The following is a 24,134-nucleotide window of genomic DNA, read 5'->3' on the forward strand; positions in this document are numbered from 1 at the left end:
ACAGCCTCGTGCTAGCCGCATCACAGGCACCTGAAAAGCAACGATCAACACGCATGTAATGTGAAGTGAATCAAGCAGGATACACAACAGTACGTCCACACTGCTAACAATATGTCCCATGAAGAAATCTGTGGGTTCACCAACAGAGCAGATGTGAATTTATGAGTCATCTCAAGTTTTAGGTTTACTGCAACTTCTTTGTAATTCTTGTTGAGCCTCAGGAATATTTCAGAATGAGAAGGGAAGTCAAGTGAACTAGTTAATGATGCTGGAGGACACGAAACTTTGGGGGGTTGGGCAGCCTCAGTATCCAGCACATTCTTTCTGCTGGGTGTCATTCACAGTAACTAAGTTTGGGAAAAAAGGTTAAGAGAGACAAAAGAGGAAATGTTCTGTGTATGGCACAGGCGAGGGAGTCAGAGTAACGAGAACCACATTCACATCACGGCCAACAATCCAAGGAAAACACATTCAAAGGTACAGCGTAAAGTAATGAGAATGGTCTTTCATACTTACAGACCCACTCTCATTAGCTTATAATTTTACCATTTCCAGTACGATATCCCTCCCCAATAAAGAGCGAAAAATGGCTGACTACCTCCCCGTAAACAAGGATTAACATGCAGGAGCAATGTGGCTGACAACCAAACTCAAAAATGTACTTAAATCAAATTTGAACATGATAAAGAATAAACTCATTGCTTGTTATCTTGAACACAAATTATTACAGATGGTCATAAGAACAGGCCGTTTCTCCTGCTCAAAGGCCAACCAGGCCTGGATATCTTCCTACATCCTCAATAATACAGGTGCTGGGGGCCAGCCCAGATGGAGGGGTTAAGTTGCATGCTCTGCTTCGGCGGCCCAGGGCTTTGCTGGTTCGGATCCTGGGCGCAGACCCGGGGCCACTCACGAGGCCATGCTGAGGCGGCGTCCCACACAGCACAACCAGACGCACTCACAACTAGACTAATACAACTATGTGCTGGGGGCTTTGGGGAGAAGGAGGAGAAAAAAAAAAAAAAGACAACGACCAGAGACAGATGTTAGCTCAGGTGCCAATCTTTCAGAAAATAATAATAATACAGGTGCTGAGGTACCTTAAACATACTCAGAAAAAAACAAAGAGAAGAGGCAGTTCTGCAAATGCTTTGGACTAGGAAAATCTGAGTATTTTAATTTTTAGTTCATTCTCAAATATTTACTAACACTTGTTTTCTCCTGGGTATTGGGGGCTGCGCAATGCTTTTTTCCCCACTCCTGGAATTCCCTTCTAGATGGAGGGAGCTCCAGACAGCATATGCCTCCTAATTCCCTCTGCCTCACTCACTCCACTAAGGTAAGAAGAAATGCCGGTCTTGGCTTGAGTTTAGATAAGGAATTGGCTGTGCCAAGCCCCATCCTCAGGTTCCATCTTACTCGCCATGCAGACATTTGTCCAAGGATGGACCCTCGGCTTGGTGAGGCAGCCTGGGCCCGTGCTGGCCCTGACCAGAGTGGGCAGGAGGGGGTGTTAAGTCTGCCTAATTCTGCATTACCAAGTCCATTGGCCCAACCATAGAAGCCACATTGTCCTGTGTTAAGCTTTAGCACCAATAAAGACCATGCTTTGGTCTCTCCCTACAAACTCTTCTGTTATTTCTCTGATGTATATTTACTGGACCCCCTTGAACCCTTGCACTGTGCGAATGTTCAGGGCAGAAGAGTTCAGAGGCCAAGGCGTGGCTCCAAACTTACAGTGCAAAGACTCATCTGGAGGAGATATTCTAAAAGGCAAATTGCTGAGACCGAGGCCCACAGATTCTGATGAAGCCAGCTGGGGAGGGCTCAGAAATCTCGGACAACCACAGCTCAACCAAAACCACACTCCGAGAAAGCCTTGGGGAAAGTTCACAGCTCTCTCCACCTCTGAGCTTAAAAAACACAATATGTTAATAACAAATCTGATTTTCCCTTTCTGTAAAATGAAATGATCTTATGGTCAATTTGGTGACCCATAGAAAATGCTCAGAGGACAGGAAGACCGCAAGCCAGAAGTGCAATTCTGAGTGAGCTGAAACAACCCGACGCGTCAGTTTGGCGCCATGTTCAGTCAGATCCCAGCCAAAGTCACCCACAGCCCGAGGAGATGGAGAGGGGACCCAGCAGTTTGCGGAAAACTTGTCAGTAGTACCATGATCAAGTGACGTAAACATGATTAGATCTAAACAGATTTCTCCTCCAGTACCCGCCAATCTCCAACCCAAATGTGCCGTTAACGAAGTAGAGTGTTGTCTAGTCTGCCAAACAGACACACTGCACTGAGTTTCCTAACCTCTTAGCAGAGGAAAAAGAATCACATTCCAAGATCTATCAAGACTGCACAAAAGGTAAAGTTAAAATTTACTAACGTATTAGTAATATTCACAGATGTACCATTTATCAACGTTTGACTCATGTCCCAGCTGCACTGTTGTACACCACGCCCGGGCTGTACCTTCTCTCCATTAAGGAGCTATTAAATAGAACTAACAATGAATGCACAAGTCATTCTTTCAAAGGTCGTAAAATCCTAATTCCTCTTTCTTGATTAGAACTATGACACACACAGCCCCCTCCCCTACCCAAGCACTGGAAATCAGAATTTGATTATTTCTCAAGAACTCCCACAATTATGACAAACCTTTAAATTAATCTTGGGGAGGACTCCTGGGCTTCCTCTGTAGTATTTTGATGAGAAATACATTTTCTTTACATCCTCTGCATTAATGAGAAAAACACAAGGTAAACCCTTCATGTTTCCTAAACAAACTAGTCTTCATGAAAAATCTGCACCTAAGCAGGTAATTAAGTCTATCTCTCCTAAGATTGCTTTAAAAATCTCTTATCATTTTAACTACAAATGAATTCTGGTGGGGGCTTACACTCCCAGGAGGAAATTCCACTCCATGATTTTAAGGCACCTACTGTGTGCCGAGAATAGAAAAAAAACCTAAGGTCAGTACCAATAGAAATCAATGAGCCAAGGTCCTAATGTCAGCCTCAGATTAGGTCTACCACTGTAGCAGGCAGCAGCATGGCCCCCAAAGATGTCACGTCCTTAAATGCAAAAGGGGAACTAAGGCTGGTAATCAACTGACCTTAAAATAGGGAGATTATCCCAGATTATTCAGAAGGGCAAGAGGTAATCACAAGGGCTTTTAAAAGTGGAAGAGGAAGGCAGAAGAGAGTGAGAGGGGATATGACGATGAAGGAATGGTCAGAGATGCTCCATTGCTGGCTTTGAAAATGGAGGAAGGAAGCCACGAGCAAGGGATGTAGGTTACCCCTAGAAGCTGCACAGGGCAACGTGCCTTGCCCCTAGAGCCTCCAGATTTAATGCAGCCTTGTCAACGCCTCAATTTTAGCCCAGTGAGACCCGTGTTGGACTTCAAACCTATAGAACTATACGGTAATGAACCTGTGTTGTTTTCAGCCACTAAATCCGTGGTGACCTTCCACAACAGCCATGGGAAGCCTATCTTTGATGCTACAGAATGTCTCCGGCTCCTTTCTCCAAGTACCAGATGACTTCTAATCTATGTTAAGTGCAATACAAAAAACATAACAGATTTCAAAAAGCAAGAGAGAAAAAGATAAAGGCTTTTTAAAAAAACTCCCAACTGATTCTGATACCAAAAAACCACCTTCATCCTATAGATATTGCCCAAGAGCAAAACCGTCACTAGAAGCCACACTTTGGCTCCCCATGAAAATAAACAACAAACTCGTCCAAGTGTTAGCAACTTGTGAAGACACAATTTCTAGTTGGGTTGATGAGTTTTAATTATAGAAGGGTCACTCAAATACTTGTTTGAGAGAGAGCATGGCCCTAAAATCTCCAGGATGGTTTCTGCCTTGTCTTGGCCAGGTTTACAACCACAAGCAGATGGGACCTGCTGCTGGCAGGAGAGCGTGCACAGCCTCATGGAAAACGAAAAATAAGGCGAGGGTGCTAGAGCCCCAGGTTACAGTCTCAGCTCAGATACCTGCCGCTGGGTTCCCAGGCAGGGAGCTCCACAACCTCCTGTCTTGGTTTATAACTTGCACCCATTCTTGCCACCACCCCCACCCACCAACTGCAATCCATTTGACACACAATGACCAGAGTGATTTTTTTAATTGGAGGATGTCTCTTCTCCACTTCAAACCCTTCAATGATACTCCACTGCATCTTGAACAATGTCCAAATCACGAGCACGTCCTCAAGGCCCTGCCCAATGTGGCCTCTATCTTGGGCCTCCTCTCTTCCCAGGGTCCCCATACTGACTCAGTTTCAGTTCCTCAAACCCGTCAGAGCTTCCCTGCCTCAGAAACCTCCTCCCGCTGTCTCAGCTGAAGGGTCACTTTCTCACAGAGGTCTTTCCTGACACATGTGCCACCAAAACGAAAGTAAAACTCAACTTGGGAGCCCTCATCATTCTCCTGCAGAGAATCGGTTCCTGGCAGGGCCCCTTTACAGTCACCCCATCTGCCTTGATTCCTTTAGGGTCCGTCCCCCAACAAGACCCAATACTCCAGGGAGGCAGGGACCCTGCTCAACACCAATTGCAGACCAGTCACTCGATAAGGCGTGTTATTCCCATCTTCAAAATCACACCCATTTCTAGAAACCATGTGGTTTTACAACAAGAACATTCAAATGTACACTGAAAAGACGCTTGATTTTCCCCATCACCAACTGAAGCAGGCTGAAGAATGAAGATGAACAGGAGCCACCACCAAAGGTCCTCAGTTAAGTGAAGTGATAGGATGTGATTTTTGTGCTAACACATGATTAATTCTCATTTTCCGTTTAAGCTTGAAAGTTTCTCATTGGACTTGCCAGTCGGTTCAGCTGAAGAACCTAACAGTAAACAGAATATCACATTTTAAACGGAGATTATGGTCTGGAAATGGAAGGTAAACATTTCCCTACAAAACATACATGTTGACAACACTAATAAATCAATACAAAGTTAATAAAAGCACGAGTTGCAAGTGAAAGAAAGCGTGTGCAGAGACAGGAAAGCAGAACGTAAGTTTCATGTTAAATGACATAGAACAGCATGACACACCCACCAGGATGGCTGTGAGCAAAGACAGACAGTAAGTGTTGGTGAGGACACGCAGAACCCTCACACACCGCAGCGCCGAGGTAAAACGGTGCAGCTGCTTTGGAAAACGGTCTAACAGCTCTTCAAACAGTTAAACGTAGAGCTAGCGTATGACCCAGCAATTCCACTCCTAGGTATAAACCGAGAGAAATGAAAATATGTTCAGAGAATAACTTGCACAAGACCGCACAAGAATATACATGTATATTCTGGCAGCAATATTCATAATAGTCAATAAGTGGAAACAATCCAAATGTCCATCAACTGATGAATGAGCAGACACAACTCCAGAGGGGTCAGCATCGCTTCCATGTTTAAAAACCATATGGCTTTACAATACACTGTATTCCATGCCATGGAATATTACTTGACAGTAAAAAGAAATCAAGTATTGACACACTCTACAACATGGATGAGCCTTGAAAACATTATGCTAAGTCAACGATGCCAGTCCCAAAGGACCACATACTGTATGATACAATTTAGATGAAAGGTCCACTATAGGCAAATCTGTAGAGACAGAAAGTAGATTAGAGGTTGCCTATGGCTGGGGAGGGAGCATGTGTGGGAGAAGTGGAGAGCGGGGTTTCTCTTTGGAGTAAAGAAAATGTTTCAGAATTGTGATGATGGTTGCACAAATCTGTGAATCTACTGAAAGCCATTGAACTGTATACTCTAAATGGGTGAACTGTATGGTATGGGAATTATATCACCACAACACTATTTAAGAAAAGGGCATGTGAGTTTCTGACACTTGATTCGTTAAAAAATACCAATGGTAAAACGATAAAGGTGACCAAAGAAATGCTTTTGTCGCAGCCTATTTGTCTACCTGTGTGTGCGCTCACACACATGCACAGGCATATACTGACAAAAAAGGCAGTTCAAAACTGATTTATAGTTTAAAAATAAAAATTAGCAAGGTTCAGTCTCTTATAAAAACAACTTGAGTTGGGGGGGGGGGGGCAACTAAATGGTGCAAAAAAAACACCCCTAACATCTCAATATCTGAAAAGCCTAAAACAAAGGTCTCCTTCTCAGCACAGGTCCACCACGGGTCAACTGGACTCTCATCCGCACTGACACTGACCTCACTTGGGACCCAGGCCCACAGCACCGTCAAGCCGCCCTCTGGAACATTCCCAGGCGCCATGGCTGAGAGGGCTCCAGTGAGTCCTACCTCGGCTCAAAATTGACGGGAGTGTCATCTGTTCACTTTCGAATTAATCAAAGGCAGTCACATGACCGCGCCTGGGCTCAATGGGGCAGATGTAATTCCATTATCTATCCCAAAGAAGAAAGGTCCAAACGTTCGTGAACAATCTCAATGACTACCCTAGACACCAAATCTCAAGCTCTAATAGAAAAAGGAGCTTGCATTCACTGTCCTTTCATACGCACATGGTTCCAGATCCAGCAGAGGGCCAGCTACCTAAGAGAAAAGAAGACATGTACTGTCCCCAGGCATCTCCAATTCAACTGTTCTAAGATCCCAGCATCTTCTATCCTCCACCTCCCAACCCCTCCGGCCTCTGTAGGAATGACACTGTCATTGACCTGGACACCCGAGCTAGAAACCTAGTGTCATCCCCACCCAGCCACATCCGTCCTCACACCAACCACCCCAACAGCTCTGGAATCTGTCCTCTTCTCCAGGCTCCTGCAGCTGCAGCCCAAGTTCAGGACCTTGGTCTTACCTAGATCATCGCAAAAATCTTTCTAAAGCTCTTCCTCAGTCTCCATTCTGCCTCCTCTCAAAATCCTCCTCCATGCCTTCAAGGGTTGAGTCTTCCTCATCTGTAAACACCATCACGTCACTTCCCAACTTCAAATCTCTCAGCAGCTCCCCACTGCCTATGTGATCCGTCCCACCTTTCACGTCTAGTGTTGTCTTCCTCCATTCACCACATAAGCCATACTGACCCCTAAACAGCTATTTTCCAACCATGCCATGTACCCTCTCCTATGCCTCTAGACTTCTCCATATGCTGTTACCATTGGCTGAAATAACTTTTCCGCTCTTCTCTGGGTGATGAATTTCTCCCACGAATTCAGCTTTTAATGCAAGTGCTTGCTCCTCTGGGAAACTCTTCCTGCAAAAATCCTCTCTCCTAAAGCAGCCCTCTTCATTACCTGCATGGACACGTGAATATACCTGGTTGGCAGCACTTACCACACCCTCTTGGTCTTCGCCACCTGACCTGGAAGATTGCTGAGGGCAGGGGTTGCCTTTTTCTGATCCCTAGCACACAACCACTGGCTGGTTCTCAGACTTTGTCGTTGTGGAATGAATGAAAGAATTCTATTTCTTTCCCTCCATTGAAAAAAAAAACCAAACTTTTTAAAAGGTCCCTAATCTGCCTAACTACATGCTCCTTCAACTTTCCACCTTCTTGGAGATCATCATGGTGCATGCCCACCACGGGGAAGACACACTTCACATCCATTGCAGCATGCACACTCTCCACCAACCCAATGAGATACGTGCTATAATTATCCACTTTCACAGCTGAGAAAATTGAAGCTCTGCTAATTTATGTCATGTGATGTGACAAAGCAGGCTTTAAACCCAGACAGTCTTACCCCTAAATTTAATCTCTACTACCCCACAATTTGCTGATTAAAATAATAACATGTTAATAAATAAAATTAATGCATACTTAAGAAATTTAATTTTAGAAGGTTTACTAATTGTTTCTCAACAACCATAGACTATTTTGGGGTCAGAAGCTACCTTCAGGGATCTAACATGAGACCCAAATTCTCTCTCCCCAAATAAGAACTGCACTGTGATCCAGTGCCTAGCACATTAGGTGCTCCATAAATATTTGCTCCCTGAATGACTCAAACACCTTTCAAAACAAAATACTGTTTCCCAGGTAACGTTTACACCCAGTCAGCTACTCAATCCTCTTCTACTTCACCCAAGCTGCAACTAAAGAACGTGCCTGCTGATCCCACAACAGGTCTGCTAATCCCAGATCACCAGATTCTGGGGATGATCTTCTCACCACACACACAGTCCTTTCCTCTTTGTCCAAGAACGACTCCTTTGAAAACCATGTCTGAAATGAAAAATCAAAAATCACCTAGACCAAGCGTCTGCCTCCGTCAGTTCCACTGCTCCCTGATTCTGCCTTCACTCAGACCTTGATATCTAGGTATTCAACCCTAGTCATCGCCTGTTCAGAGCTGAACTGTGTCTCCCAAAAATTCTTATGTTGAAGTCCTAACCGCCAGTACCTGGGAACATGACTGTTTCTGGACACAGGATCTTTAAGGAGGTGATTACGTGAAAATGAAGTCAGTAGGGTGGGCCCTAACCCAACACGACTAGTGTCCTTTATAAGAGGAAACTTGGACACAGACAGGTACAGAGAAAGACCACGTGAAGACACACGCAGAAGACAGTCATCTACAAGGTACGGAAGCAGGCCTAAGATGAAATCAACCTTGCGGATACCTTCCTCTTGGGCTTCTGGCTCAGAGAACTGTGAGAAAATGTCTGTTGTGTGAGGCACTCAGGCTGTGGTACTTTGTTATGGTGGCCTGCACAGACTAACACATTTCCTCAACATTTTCCTGCCATGTCAAGAAACAAAGAGCAAAGGACTCAGGGGACAGGTTCAAATCCTACCTCAGGCCCTTTCTAGCACTGTGACTCCGGGCAAGTGGTTGACTTTCTCAGTGCAAAACAGGTGTGACACCACCTATTCTGCATGATTGTCCTGAGCATTAAATGTGACCAGGAATTTTAATGTACAATATTTCTATAATAATAATTTTGTTTAAAAAAAACACAAAACAAAACACCGTCTGCCAGGCACTGCTCTCAGCACTTTACATACATTAAATTAGTTAATCCTCATAACAACCCTACGAGATGGGCTCTTCATTAGCCCATTTTACAGATGCTTTGTCCAAAGTCACATCTGAGAAGGAGAATGGCCCCTCTAGCCAAGCAGCCTGGCTCCCGGCCTGGGCTTGTGACCACTGCTCCAGACGCGTCTGCCCAGAGCGCAGGGTCTGTGTCTTGCTCACCCTTAAATCCACAGCGCCTGGTGCTCTGGAGGCCAAACAATGGGGAGCCTGTAACTTCCCCAAGAGCAGCAGCTTCTAAGGTTTTTTGGTGACCTTCCCACAGAGTGGCAGATTCAAAATTATCTTAAATACCTACAGATAAATTAGGCTTCTACTGGGAATAAAAACACCTGAGTTGGAGTTAAAGCGGCAAGACTTAAGAGCGGGGACAAAGAAACTTCCACCACCCCAGAACAAACGCCACCCCCAGTTCTGGACACAAGCTCCCAGTCTGAAAGTTGATCTGTGCAGAATCGTAGGATCTTAGGCCACCCCTGCAGAGGGACATCCCCACACAGGACTTGTGCCTACATGAGGGCCACCTGACACCTGATCAGGCCTCTCCTCTCACTGGACCCAGCAACAGCCAGCCTAAGAATCTTCTTTCTACAGGGCAAAATGGCCTTCACTTCGCTACTCGCTGATGCCGTCATTAGTTGCTGGGTATTCCAGAGTTTCTTTTTTCAAGACAGTTCCTGAAATCTAAATGCTCAGGAAGGCTGGCCCCTGGAAAACACAGAAAGTGTGCTTTACCACATAATTCAGTCAACATCACAGACCATGACTCCTACCAGATGACTTTGTGGGTTGGCTTTCATATTTTTTCCTTCCAAAAAGCACCATTTGAAAATATGCAAGCTGTAGAAGACACATATGAGAATCCTCACTGGCAGGGTGAATGGTTTATCCTGCAACACAGTGCTGTAATGGATATGTACAAATATCATATATACTTACATACATGGTAAAATACATGCATACAGGCAGTCCTCAATTTTTACACTAGTACAAGACTATAAAAATGACTGTGGAAGCTGAAACTGTGTTAAGTGATCTTAGTAATCAACGGGAAATTTATACTTGTTCCGTGACCTTTAAAAATATTTGTCAAGACATTAAAAACTCTCTTACTGCCAATTATAAATGTATAGGGAAATGAAAAAAACAGTAAAGCTAATATTTAGTACCATGCCATTTAGAACAGGAGAAAATTGAGAATTAAAATATTTCTTTGTAAAAAAAAAAAATCAAGAATAGTTTAAAAGTGCTTGCCTTCTTCTTGAAGCATAACTTAAAACACAAAGCAAGTATCTTTTCCATGCCTTGGAAAACTGTCACAGTCTTTTTTAATTGAAGTGAAATTCATACAATATAAAATTAAACATTTTAAAGTGAACAATTCAGAGGAATTCAGTGCACTCACAATGCTGTGCAACCACTACCTCTATCTAGTTCTCAAACATTTCATCACCCCGCAAGGAAACTCTAAACCCAGGAAGCAGATACTCCACCTTCCCACACTTCTTCCCAGCCCCGCACAACCACCAATCTGTATTCTCTCTCTTTGGATTTACCTATTCTAGACCTTTCATAGAAATGGAATGATACAACATGTGACCTTTTGTGTCTGGCTGCTTTCACTCAGCATAATGTTTTCCAGGTTCACAACTGTTGTGGCAGGTATCAGTACTGTGTTCCTTTTTATGACTGAATACTATTCCACAGTATGGCTATACCACAATTTCTTCAACCAATCATCCACCGATGGACATCTGGGCTGTTTCCACCTTTTGGGTTTTGTGAATAGCGCCACTACGGTCCACAGTCCTTCCTATGTTTGAATAAGCATACAATGTTTTATCTTTCACACTTTCTAGGTTGGGAAATATCTCTGAGAGCTCCTTTAACGTGAAGGTTGTTGTCTGATTTGTGTGCCAGCATCACTCCCTCTAGGATATCTTTAATTCTTTTCTTCACAACCGCTTTCCTCGTTACGTGGGTAAGTTCACCTTCATTGCCTTCCCCAGGCTGCACTTCCAGCCTCTCCAATGGCTGGAGTGTCCACGCTGCCAGGTAAGAAATGGAAAGCCGTTTCTTCTGTAACTCCATTCAAGTTCTGAATTTCACTTCCAGCGTTATCATTTTTAACTTCTTTGCTGCACTTTAATCTTTGTTGGCCAATTTCCTCACAATTTTTAACATTTTAGTAAAATGTCACATTGATTTATCACCAGACCACTGGAAGACAACCCAACTTCACACCATGCTGTCTGTGCATGAACTGAGTGGCATGTGCAGTGACCTGTCACCAACAGACTTTGACAGAAATAGTGTGATTGGTCACTGATTATAATGCGCATCTGTTACTTACGTAGTGATGCGTGGAGTAAAGCACTAGCAGCAAAGTTTGCATCTTTTATGCTATTACTCACAGTTCAGTTACACACTGGGATAACTGAAATTTGTTTTTTATTTTTTCCTTTTTTTCTCCCCAAAGCCCCCCAGTACATAAATGTATATTCTTAGTTGTGGGTCCTTCTAGTTGTGGCACATAGGATGCTGCCTCAGCATGGCTTGATGAGCAGTGCCATGTCCGCGCCCAGGATTCGAACCAGCGAAACACTGGGCCACAGCAGCAGAGTGCGTGAACTTAACCACTGGGCCACAGGGCCAGCCCCAATAACTGAAATTTGAATTGTGTTATTGAGGGACTGGTGTTATTTAAAGAGTTGTAACTGAAACTCATGCATATCAGAACTGGGCAAAGTGAAGACTGCCTATATATGAGCTAGAGTGATACAAACTTATATACACACATATATATGCATAATACATACATTACTGTATACAGCAAATAGTCTGAGGACAAGGAGCATTGCAACAAACCAGTGCCGCCGTTGCTACATGTAGAAATAAATATGCAAGGTGCAGTGCCTCCTCTCCATTCCATTCACTTGGTTCTGGATGCAGAGTCACTGAGCGCCTACTGTGTACACTACGTGACAAGCCAGCACAGCCCTACCCTCAAGCAGCAGCATCTTCAACCTTCCTCATTGGCTGTGATCTTAGACGTCAAATCACGAGCTGGCTGTGAGCACGCAAACAAAGGCTGAGCCCTTGGAAACAGCACCTGCCACAGGACCAAACTTTCAATATTCTATTTCCATAGGACATATTTTATTCTACATATTTTTAAAAGGAAAACAAAATGATGTTAAAATGGGTCGTAACAGAGGGCCAGAGAGAGAATTCTCTAAAAGAAAAGTGCGAAATATTTACAGAATTTCTGTCATATATTTTCTAGGGCCACTTTTGTTCAACTTCTGGTTCCAAATGTGTCTTCAATACGCGGGGTTACAAAATGGTAAGTTTCCGGGAGGTGAGCTGTTACAGTAGTTGGATCCTTTCTTTCAAGTCAGACTTCCTAGGACCTCTGCCTCTGTAGACATGTGGGCCACAGGAGCCTCCCGTGGTGTCAACACTGCCTCTCATGCAGCCGGAATGTTATTAAGGTCAGGGCAGTGACGGAGGGGGAAGAGGAGGAGGTGGAAGAGCTATATACTCAACGTTATCGCAAAGGAGTTATCGGAAACTTGAAAAAAACGCTTAGGAAAAGAAAACCAGAGAAAAGGATAAAATTAGACTTGGAGTTAAGCTGATATAAAAACCAGCCAAGCAAGGAACACACCACCATCTAGGCTCCGACTGGTTTTAAGCTTCCTGGCAGCTGGATCAACATTAGCAGCTTAATAAGTGGGTTGTTAGCCATTTGCTTCTATACGAATTTAAAATAATACCGCCATTCATCTCATCATGAATAATTCACCCACTTTCCAAGGAGCACCCAACATGATACAATTAAATGGGAAAAAAAAAGTTGTCTACACCGACTCCTCTCTCTCTCTTGGCTTACAGTTGACACTTGCTGTAAAGTAACTGACAAGGCTGGAACCAAGCAACTGAGGTTTAAATAGGCATCTGTCCTAGAATTAAAATGCATGTAACAGGGGCAGAATTTCCATCTGTGAAGATGGTTTTCTCTTTCATGATATCATTCTACAGTCTACTGATTTGGGAGTATGCAAAAATCTAATTTGCAAAATGGACGCTTGCAGGACCTCAACGCGATGAGCAACACAGTCGCTTGTTACTCAAATGACACTTGACACTGGGTAAACCGAGAAACACTGATTTGAAACCCCAGCCCTCATTACCCAAAACAAAGCATGCGCTCTTTCCATGACCAGGCACTCCAGACACCAAATGCAAATTAAATCAACAGAAGAAAAAGCGTATTCAGAAGGCGCAGATTGCAAAAGACTTGTCCTAAGTTGAGCCATTCACAGACCCTAAGGAGGACATCACCCGGGGAGGAACGCAGCTGAGCCATGCCAAACACGCAGAGAAGCCATGCTCCTTATACAACCACAAATGTTCGATTCCACTTAACCCAAGTCTGTCTTCTCAATATTTTTCCTTCTCCTGGTTGGCTCGATCATGCTGAATACCAAAATTTCATGTGAAAGAGTAAGACTTGCATTCCGTGCTGGCACTTTTTGAAGCTACAGCTAAACTTCCTAAAGGTAAAATCAGTTGTTTCTTTCTTGCACCCTAAAAGGAGCGTCATACTCCAACATCCATTTCCATTAACTCCTGTTATCAGCAACGTGGGTAGGAGGATGGGATTCTCCTCAGGTTTAACGAGAAAAGTAAGTTAAAAAAGAAAAAAAAGCGTTTGTTTTAGCCCTTTCCCATCATCAGGAAGAGTCTGGTTTATAAAACAGACATATTTCCACCAAGCTGTGAGGGGCCTGGGCAGAGAGGTGTCCTTAGTGTGGGAAAGGTTCCTCAAAGAGTGTCTTAGTCCTATCCATAAAACCCGAGTTGAGGATAACGTGCTGGCACGGAATGGTCCTTCCGGATCATTCACTAAAGCAACTAACTATATTACCTTGGGAAAGTCCCTGAGCCACCAATTCTCTCACAAGCAGGTGCCAGGTAATTTTCATTACACTCAGTCATTACTCTGGCCTCCAGGAGGACTGGCTTCAGGAAGCTACAGTCTAACATTATAATCCTCAGCTTTCCAAGAGGAGTTTCAGAATCAACCAGGACGCTAAGGGACCTCAATGACTCTGCTAGCCCAAGGATGTGCTCCTCTCCACCCTACTCCAGCCAGATGCCCCCCGCCCCAGCTGCAGGCTGGTAAACACTCCAGCATCTATTCTCTCGACCCTACAGCAGCCAGCAGGACATGGGGCCCTTCCTTTCTTCACCTAGCCTGAGACTGCATCACCCCAGCAGGCCGCTTGCTTTGTCCTGGCTGCCAGGAGACTCAGAGTTACCAGGAATCCATTTGTTATGCCTTCCTTCCTGGTTCTGTTAATCATTCTCATTTTATTGGGCCTGCACTTTTATTATAAGTTGTCTCAGATTATTTATTTTCTCCAGCAGGCAGAAAAACAAGCAACGGAAATGGAATATTATCTTTCTTACTTGAGGCTGGATGTCCTTGAAGCGCTCTTCTACAGTACGTGTGGGCTCTAACGTAACCACTCAAACTTTTCCTAAATCTCAAAACTCTTAAAGGGCCACCTTATGCCTCTTAGGTCTACTGCAAATGCCCAGGTCGGATTATCCAACTCTGTCAATGTACCAAGAAACCAATTAAGCAGGTCTCCTGATTACAGCGGGCACAGTGCCCCAGCATTGAACAATGTGGTGGCCTTGCTGAATGCATAAATGAAAACTTCCTTTAACATGTGATGGTCCTGAATGGTCATGCGGTGGTGACCTGAAACATCACGATTCCACTCAAACAGAGACCAACACTAGAAATAGAATAGAAGAAAGCGGTACTAGTACACAGCATTCAATAAATGCCCATTATGTACATGAGAAACCAAGCATGCTTATTTTTCCATAAAAAATAGTTTAATATTTATTACCAAGTAATAATAAATGCATTCAAAAACACTACCTTTGCCTAACACAAGCAAGGCACCGTGCTAGGAACTACCAGGGAAGATGAATAAGACGACAGAGGTGCTGGCCTTGAGGAAGCCTCCTTACACGCTACTGGGGTATAATGAAGTCAAAATAACTGAAATCTGGACAAAAATAGGTTCCAGACATTCAAAGACAACCCCAATTTCAAATATATGCGAATGAGTTCACTCGACTCCATCATATCATATGTCCCAATCTGGGGGTGGAAAAAAAACCATCACCATAATATAAAGCAAAATTCATCAGGACAAGTACTCTAATGATAGTGACCTGGCGCTTCTGGGAATTCTGCTGACGCCGTGGTTTGACGCTTACTAACAAAACCCTGTGAGATGGGTAAGGTATCACTATCCCTCTTTTACGTGTGGGGAAACTGAGGCTCAGGAATGTGAGTCACTTAGTAAGTTTTCAAACCCACCTAGGAAGTACAGTGTGTTAATTGGGAATCATCATCTTCTGCCCTACTGCCCTCTGTGCCTCCCTAGAGAGTGCCATATACTGAATGTCTGCACCCCCCTAAAATTCATGTTAAATCCTAATTCCCTATGTATATGGAGGTGGGACCTTTGGGAGGTGATTAGATCTAATCAGGAGGATGGAGGCCTCATGAATGAGATTAGCGCCTTTATAAAAGTGACCCCAGAGAGCTCCCTTGCCCCTTGCATCACTTGAGGACACAGTGAGAAGACGGCAGCCTATGAACTAAGAAGCAGGTCCTCACCAGACACTGAATCTGCCAGGGCCCTGATCTTGGACTTGCCGGCCTTCACAACTGTGAGAAATAAATTTCTATTGTTTATAAGCCACTCAATCTATGGTACTTTTGTTAGAGCAGCTTGAACAGACTAAGACAGGGAATCTAAAATAAAGGATATTAATTTCCTTTGGGGGTGCTCCAGAAATGATTCAGGTAAGTGTGTGGGTTTGGACCTAAAAGATAAGAGGAAATGATGATAATGATAATGATGATGATGATGATGATGACAACGACGACAACTGCAACATCCACACAGCAGTAGCTAACACACAGCTCAGTCTCCCTATAAGATACATGCTGTTAATATTCCTATTACAGGTAAGGAAGCTGAGGCACAGAGTTCACACAGCTGGAAAGTGGCAGAGCCAGGACTCGAACGCAGACGACCTGGAGGGTCACTGCTCCTAACCACTCAAGACAATGCCGCTGTATCTGTATTCTTGGAGGCGGAGTGTGTTTAGCAAATGACAGGAAACAAAACATGAAGAGGGAATAGAGGTGGGGGCGAGTCCGCCCGGGGCCTTATAAGCCCCAGAGTCTGAGCCTCATCAGGCAACAGGGGGACTGAAGGGAGCTACCAGAGTGACATCTGCCATCCCTGGAGCAACGTGTACATGCTGTCAATGTGTGCATGGCACTACTTCAGTCTTCCCACTCCTGCAGGACGGAGCAACACCATCTAACCCCCACAACTGTCTCTCACTGCTGGCCCATCCCATGAACCATGAGCCATGAGCCATTCCAAAATCACTCAGCCCCGTGAGAAAGTTCCCTTTTCAGTCCTCCTCTGCTCGGCCCTGACCTGACCCAGGAACTCTCTTGGCTCCTCACGGCTCTGCACCCTGCCATTTGCCAGATTCCTCCCCCTTATTGTATCACCATCTTCTGCATAAAACTAGGGGGGGAAAGCCATTCTCTGATACTGTCCTTTGTATAATGCCTCTAACTGCTTCCCATGAACCCCCACCAGCACGCAACTACCCAGGTTAGTACCTGAAACCACTCTTCTCTTCCTGTTACCATCCGCATATCTGATCTCAGCGTGTGTCTGTTTAGAAGTTAAGGTCCTGAGGCTCTACTAACAGGCTTTAGATAACAGGTCACATACTCCAGATAAAGAATTGAGGATTTCTGCCCTTGAGCTAGAAACAGCTGAGGATGGAACTGGCGCTCTCACCCTTTTGTTTACGATGTCCTTCACCAGTGACCAGTGAAAAGCAGAGCGCTTGGCCTGGTGCTGTATCAGTTCAACTAACAATGTGTTTCCTTTAGGTTTTCTGTTTACCCATTGTGGGAATGGAATGCTTCTCCTAACCTGGAACAGCCCCTGTGTAACAGAGCCTGCTTGTGAGGCCGGGCCTGGGCCAGGATTCAGAAGCTCTCTCCATGTTCTAAACAGCGGTTAGCACAGAGCTGGCACTAAAATATTATTCCTGACAGTAAGCTACAAGGGTCTCATTTCCTTCCCATTGGAATAAAAAACCACAAAGCTGGAGGGCTATGTCATAAGTCTAGGGAACAAAACAGTCATCGTGCATTCACTTTTTGTTTTTTTGTGTGGGGGGGCGAATTTAAAGAAGAATTCTAAATGCTTTGCCTCTTGAGATGCCACAGTTTGATTTGAAATTTTATGAAGCACCAACCTTACTGTTCTGAAGAAATGTCTAATAGGAAATCTGTAGAAGAGAAAAATCCCAAATTTCTAACTGCCACCTGCTGTTCTTCCACATGTCGATTTAACGCGTTGATAAGGATTTTGCAAGGCTGAAAAGAATTCGCATCCCAACACACCACATTCCATGATTTATGGGCCTTCAGGACAGATCAACTGTATTTTTCCATTGTAAAAGAAAAGCCCATTACGGCAAGTGGAAGCACAGAGCTGGTTTCTGAACTCACAGACACTCCTTGTTTTAAACAAAACTCACCACAATGTGGAATCTATAATTACACTAAAGCCAGGGGGAACAGTTTGAGATATGGACAACCACAGAATGACTTCTATCATCTAAACACCCTGAAAAAGTGATTCTGTATGTAACAACAATCCTCCCATGTTTTCAGAAACACAGCTATTGGCTCTAAAGTATCCCTGTGAATGAAAATATACATAAAAACTAAGAGCCACACGCTAACATCAGCTTCCACCAGAGGTCCCATGGGAAGAAGCTCATCCCAGGAAAAGCAGCCCCAAAAGATAAACACTGGGCATTCCCAAAACCTAAGGTCTCAAACTCTAAAAATCATCTAAGTCACAGCTTTCTGGCAGAATTTAAACTATAAAGGCACACACCTCATCTTATGCTCAAATAAAAATATTTGAAATGCTCACAATCAGAAACAGAAGAAACAATGGAAATGATGACAGGGAACCTGCAGAGATGTTCAGACCCTAACTGAGGATTTCAAGCCCCACAGCCTCAATGCCCAGGAACCAAACCAGCGAGGATGCTGTCTGACTTTGAGAGGTGGTCACTGGCAGGCCTCCTGCCACACATTCTCTCCTAGGCCTGCCCCTTCTGCCCTTCAGGCCAGCCTGAGCCCTGGGAGCCCATGTGCAAGCCAGTCCCACCCTTCTCTACAAGCCTCATCATATACACACACACCCCCCCACCCCCCCCCTGTCGGGCAAATCCAATTATTCACCACTCTCTGCAGGGACCCTGGCACTTTCTGGCTTTCATACCCGTGCCTGTGCTTCACTCTCTGCCTGGGATTAGCTCTCCCACCCACACCTGCTCCCCATCTTTTCAATGTTTTTTTTTTTTTTTGAGGAAGATTAGCCCTGAGCTAACTGCTGCCAATCCTCCTCTTTTTGCTGAGGAAGACTGGCCCTGAGCTAACATCCGTGCCCATCTCCCTCTCCTTTATATGTGGGACGCCTACCACAGCATGGCTTTTGCCAAGCGGTGCCGTGTCTGCACCCAGGATCCAAACCAGCGAACCCAGGGCGGCCAAAGCGGAACGTGCGCATTTAACCACTGTGCCACCGGGATGGCACCATTTTCACTTTTCAAATACCTACAAGCCGGGTTCACAACACAGCTCTGCCTTCAGGGCCAGATCCTTCCTCTCTCCTGGAAGCACAGCCCCAGGCTGCCTTGGGCTCCGTGAGAACAAACGTGTGCAAGACAGTGAGTGAAGCAAGACTGAGTGAGAGGGAATAAATCACTGAGTATGACAGTGGCCAGGTGTGAGAGGGTAACAGTGAGTGAGCGAGTGCAGACAAGGGAGCGAATATGTCTTCCCCTTAATGGGTCCCTCCTTCAGGACTAGGCCATTATCCATGCCTTTATACCTGTCTGAGAAAGCAAATTTAGTGAGAATTTGCTGAATAACTGTGGCCCTCTTTATGTGGCTCCAGGGCCCTGGGGGCCAAACACAGTTTATAGCTCAATAAATACCAGTGGACAACCAGCCCCTGGGGAATGGAGAACTCAGGTCAGTGACATCACGTTGGATGGAAAGGAAGAATATGAGGAATAAAATAATGATGACCGCATAACATCTTAACTTGTAAAAATATCTAGAAAAATGTTCAAGTCTATGTAAACATACAATCAACGGGCATCTGAAATCTTAGTGACACACCTGGATCCTTCTAATCTGTCAACACAAGAGTGAGGAGAGCCCCAGTGACACCTAAATAAAAAACCACCAGCAAATCTTTGTTTTTAAACTCACAGGCCAAGAAGCCGGAAATGCTTTCTTTCCATTTCTCTTTTAGGTGTTCTTTCGAGGTATCCACGGAAGACGCAGAGGCAGGAAAGCTGTACAAGCCTACACGTTCCTTACATGTAACTAAGACATCTTCAAAGGGGAAGGGTCTGCCTTCAAACTCACGCCCCCTACTGCCTGGTTTCCAAGGCCCTCCAAGATCCCGCCACCCTATCTAGAGTGGCCTTCCACCATGTGATCCCTTATGTTGGCACCCCACTCACAAAGAAGAAAGTCAACTCTGTAGGGGTGGAGTCCATGGAGAAGGGGATAGCAAGATGGGCCCTGAAGTGTGACCAAGGATGAGTCTTAGTCTATCAGGCGAGCAAGGGAAGAATGGGGGTATGCCAGGTAGAGGACATAGCCAGAGCACATGACAGGCTCAAGAGTACCAGCTAATATGGGAGTGGTATCCAGTAGGGCCAGAGAGGCCAGAGGTATGCATGCAAGACACTGCAGGTGAGAAGGGCTTGTAAGCCGCACCAGGGAACTGAACCTTTACTCTACAGGAAGTGGAGAGTGACTCAGGTCCTATCTGTGCCATATCTGCCTCTTCCTGTGGCAGTGTAGAGAAACGAGGCGAGAAGGGAGTCAGGCTTCAGGAAACTTTGCCACAGCCTTAACTGTGCTAGAAGCGCCCTGGGTCGCGACTTCAAGTCCTTCTCGAACATCAGGCGGACCTGCAGCAAATTTTAAAGAATGGCTCCCATTTACAACATATAGTATGATTTCCCCAATTTTAACCCACATTAGGTCTTGTATATCGCTCTTCTACAAAATGCAGACAATTTCCTCAGAGTGTCAAAGTGTTATCGTGTTTGGAGTGTAGACGAGAGAATTCTCCTCCAGCGTAAGTTGTGCAATGTTTGACCTTTGCGTTGTATCATCACATGACAGGAAAGCACGTGCCACAGGAGGGCAGCGCCACCAACTGTAACACTTCTTTATACAAGAACATTTCTTCAAATGAACTATTCGCCATGAAAAATGAACACACACACGTCGTCCTGACCTGAGCATATACAGTTTCATTTTGGGTGGGGTGGTAAGTTTTTTTTCCTCAGCCTAGAGATAACTCTCTTTGGCTTTTCCTGCTTTTCAAGAAAAACCTGCTAAGCTGCATAAATACTGGTTAGTGTAAGGGACAAAGATAATTACGAAAGGTTATTACTAACCAACTATAATAGATTGGAAAGCTGAGTAACAATGTCTTACGTATTTCTTACCAAACATCTTGCCATTATTCAAGAACACCATGAAATAAACACTTCTCTAAAAACTCTTATGTGAAAGCACCGTGCTAGACACCATGAAATTAAAAAATTGTTATATTCAGGAAAACCCATGTTCCCAAGGGCTCACAACCTACAAAGAAACCCACTACCATCTCCATTTCACTGAAATGTCCTTTTGCCTAAGCGACACTCTTAATACAAACCCCCCGCCATTTACCTTAAAACAGAATCTGACCACATACTGATGAAACACCATTCAAAACAGGGAATACAGAGATATTCCTTTGCTACCAGGCAGAGGACGCTTTTAATCTGTGAATTCCAAAATTCCACATCAACTGGCATTTTGGCGATTTGCACTGCGTCCATCTAAAGAGTTACTGCTTTTATGCTTTTAAATGAACTGCAAGGTCTTCTAGATCAAGAATGTTCTCTTCTAGTTGCCTCCGCCTCCCCATAACATCTGGTGCCGTGCCGTGCCACGTGGCTGGCAGTCAGCACATGAACAGCAATTCCTGCCCACCTCCACTCATTCTAAGCAGTTTAGCAGCATTCCTCATAAAGCTTTTGTACCTTTTTCCTCTTCTCCATATCAGCGCCTCATCAGAATCCTCCTGCCTACTGCTCTTCAGCTGCCCCGTTCAGTACCGTGATTTCTGCTCTGCCCCTCGGGTGCCCTAGGCCTTGGCCTGTGGTGGCCACCAGGCTCACTGTTACCTCTCATTCCAAATCAGAGATGCTCAGCAATCTTCCCGGCATTCTGTACACAGCCCCTCCCATCCCGCCCCCAGAGTCCCCACACACAGATCTGAATCACCTGTGTGATGTGATCCTAGCATCCACCGTACATACAAACCTTCAGCTGGTGGGTCCACATTTTTACCTCCTATGCCGCCAACACTCTTTACCTAGTCTCCAGATTAAGATACCTAAAGCTGGAAGGAGGACGCTGGTGGCAAGTCCAGCCCTCACCCTAACTTCTGCCTCGGGCCATCCCACCTTTTACCCACATCTTTAACTCAGTTCTTAGAGGGCTTGTTTGTCACACGTGGAGCTGACACAAAGCTACAAAGAACATCTACAACATGGAATGACAGAATCACGAGTTCCAGAGATGACATTTAACGGAAGAAGGTGACACCCCATACTTGGAGCCAAACAAACAATGGTGTAGGGGCAGCTGGGAAGCAACGCAGCTCCCGGGGCCTGAGGAGGCCTGAATCTTCTATAAGCCCACAGTGTTATGTGTTTGCCAGAGGAGTTTCTGCAGCCTTATTACGTGCTTATTTACCTTAAGGCAAAAGCTCATACCACAGTATGTTATCAGAACACAGCACAGCAGCTAAGGGAGCAGATCCTGGAGGCCTCTAGTTAGACGAAAATCCCGGCTCCTCCTTTTACTAGCTGCACAAGCATGGGCAAGTTACAGGACCTCTGTGAGAACTGAAATGCCCCATTTGTAAAATGGGGATAAAGCTAATACTGACACCCCTGGCTCATGTGAAGATTAAATGAGTCAATCTGGGTCAAGCCCTAAGCAACAGTGCCTGGTACAGAGAAAAGACTCAGTGAACGGCATAGGTATTAGTGACTTATCGTTCTACACTGGGCACCAACCACATACCAGTCCCCATCAGGTAACCGACACATACTAACTCATTTCACTTCATCTTCATTTTACAGATGAGGAAATGGAAGTGCAAGAAGGCTCAGCAATTTGCCCAAGGGCAAAGAAGTACAAATGAACTCAAAATCTAAGGGATTCCAAAGTGTCAGCTCTGTCCACTCTGCTGCACTGGAAGGCTCTGGAACCTTCCCTCACTGAGCCAAAGTCTGGCCAACACACTTGAAGAAAGCTACAAAGTGGTAGCTAGTCAGTGAAGAAGAGTGAGGACGGTAAAGGGCCCCGTTCCGACGGGGAGAACTGTCTGGGGGAGCAGGAAGGTCTGGGGAAGGCTGTGACGTGGACGCAGGCTCAACCTGGCTCTCCTGTCTCACATGAAGGAATAAGGCTTCTGTGTAAAATCTACAAGTTGACAGATTTCCCCTTGTATTAGTCTGCTAGGCCGCCATAACAAAACACCACAGACTGGGTGGCTTGAACAACAGGAATTTATTTCTCACGGTGCTGGAGGCTGGAAAGTCCAAAATCAAGGTGTCAGCAGTTTTGGTTTCTCCTGAGGCCTCTCTCTGAGGCTTGCTGATGGCGGCCTTCTCTCTGTGTCCTCACAGAGCCTTTCCTCTGTGCATCACCCTGGTGTCCTTCCTTTTTTTATTGGGGAAGAGGATTGGGTTAGGGCCCACCCTACTGGTCTCATTTTAACTTCATCATCCCTATCTCCAAATACAGTCACATTCTGAAGAACTGAGGATTAGGGCTTTCACATAGAAATTTTTGGAGGAACACAATTCAGCCCACAACATCCCTTAAAATAAAGATCTCTTACAGATGTTACTGTGCCAGGGATGGAATAAGGCGCTTCAGGAGGTAGCGAGTTCCCAGTCTGCAGGGATACACAAGCATCAGCAAGACAAACGCTTAAAGGAGAGGATACCTGCTTAGACATTGTACAGCAAGATCTTCAGTCTCTCATCCAAGCTGTGAGTCTGGGAATTAGTGTACTTTTCGGTGGTTGTTTTTTAAACAACGTACCTCTGTACAAAAAAAATTCTACAGAGAGAACAAGCGACAAAGTCAGAAATCGCAAATGCAGTAAGCTAAATCACAGGTGTTATCCGGAAAATATCACCATGATGGGAAGCAGTAATTCACCAGAGAAAAACAGAAGGAACAAACAAAAGTTCACAGGAGTTCAGTGCCAAAGAAAGGAGAAAGTTCCACCAGCTGTGCTCAATACACCCCCCAATCCAGCGACAAGGACTCTTAGGTTCCCAGCTCTCATAATAATTTACACGCCAAGTCATACGTTCTACTGGGCCCCTCAACTACTCACATACACTCAACCAATCTGCCTTGAGAGCTGTGGGCAACGACCACCACGCAGAAACAGCCTCAAAGGAGGAGGAGAAATGAAAGGCGATGCTAAGAGGGTGGTCAGAGTGACGCCCAAGAACGAGCACCAACACCCACGGGTTTGATAGTCTCGTCCAAAAGGCTAGCATCTCTTAGTGGGAGCTCTTGTTCTCAAAGGATCTCGTGTCTCCCATTCACCTTTCTGAGATGTACTGCAAACTATCTGAACGTGGGGCCTCCTAAGATGCAAACGTCAAGATTTTAAACATCACACCATCTTATTCAACACCCATCAGCCACTTCCAAAAGCTTTCTCCAAAATCAATAATTCCGATTAGTTACATTTTCTCCAGACATTTTTTTTCCATGAACTCTAGAATATGAAACAAAACCTGAATGGATAAGAAGGCAATATATACCAATTAGGCATTCTCTGAGGCCAAATCTCTCACATACTGGAGCAAAGG

General features: G+C 44.9%; 1 protein-coding gene across 3 annotated transcripts in view; it reads right to left on the reverse strand.

Annotated features, from left to right (window-relative positions):
* NEDD4L (NEDD4 like E3 ubiquitin protein ligase) overlaps window positions 1–24,134 on the reverse strand; it is a 337,485-nt gene that overhangs the window by 270,863 nt on the left and 42,488 nt on the right. The window contains exon 1 of one of the 3 annotated variants that reach the window (XM_046671961.1): window positions 11,813–11,866. The exons of the other annotated variants lie outside the window; for them this stretch is intronic. Within the exon in view, the coding sequence (XP_046527917.1) occupies window positions 11,813–11,851 (39 nt within the window). The 5' untranslated portion in view covers window positions 11,852–11,866. Of the gene's footprint in view, window positions 1–11,812; window positions 11,867–24,134 lie in introns of those variants that run through there. 3 annotated transcript variants of the gene reach the window in all.

This window comes from Equus quagga, chromosome 9, assembly GCF_021613505.1.
Source record: "Equus quagga isolate Etosha38 chromosome 9, UCLA_HA_Equagga_1.0, whole genome shotgun sequence".
Lineage (NCBI taxonomy): Eukaryota > Metazoa > Chordata > Mammalia > Perissodactyla > Equidae > Equus > Equus quagga.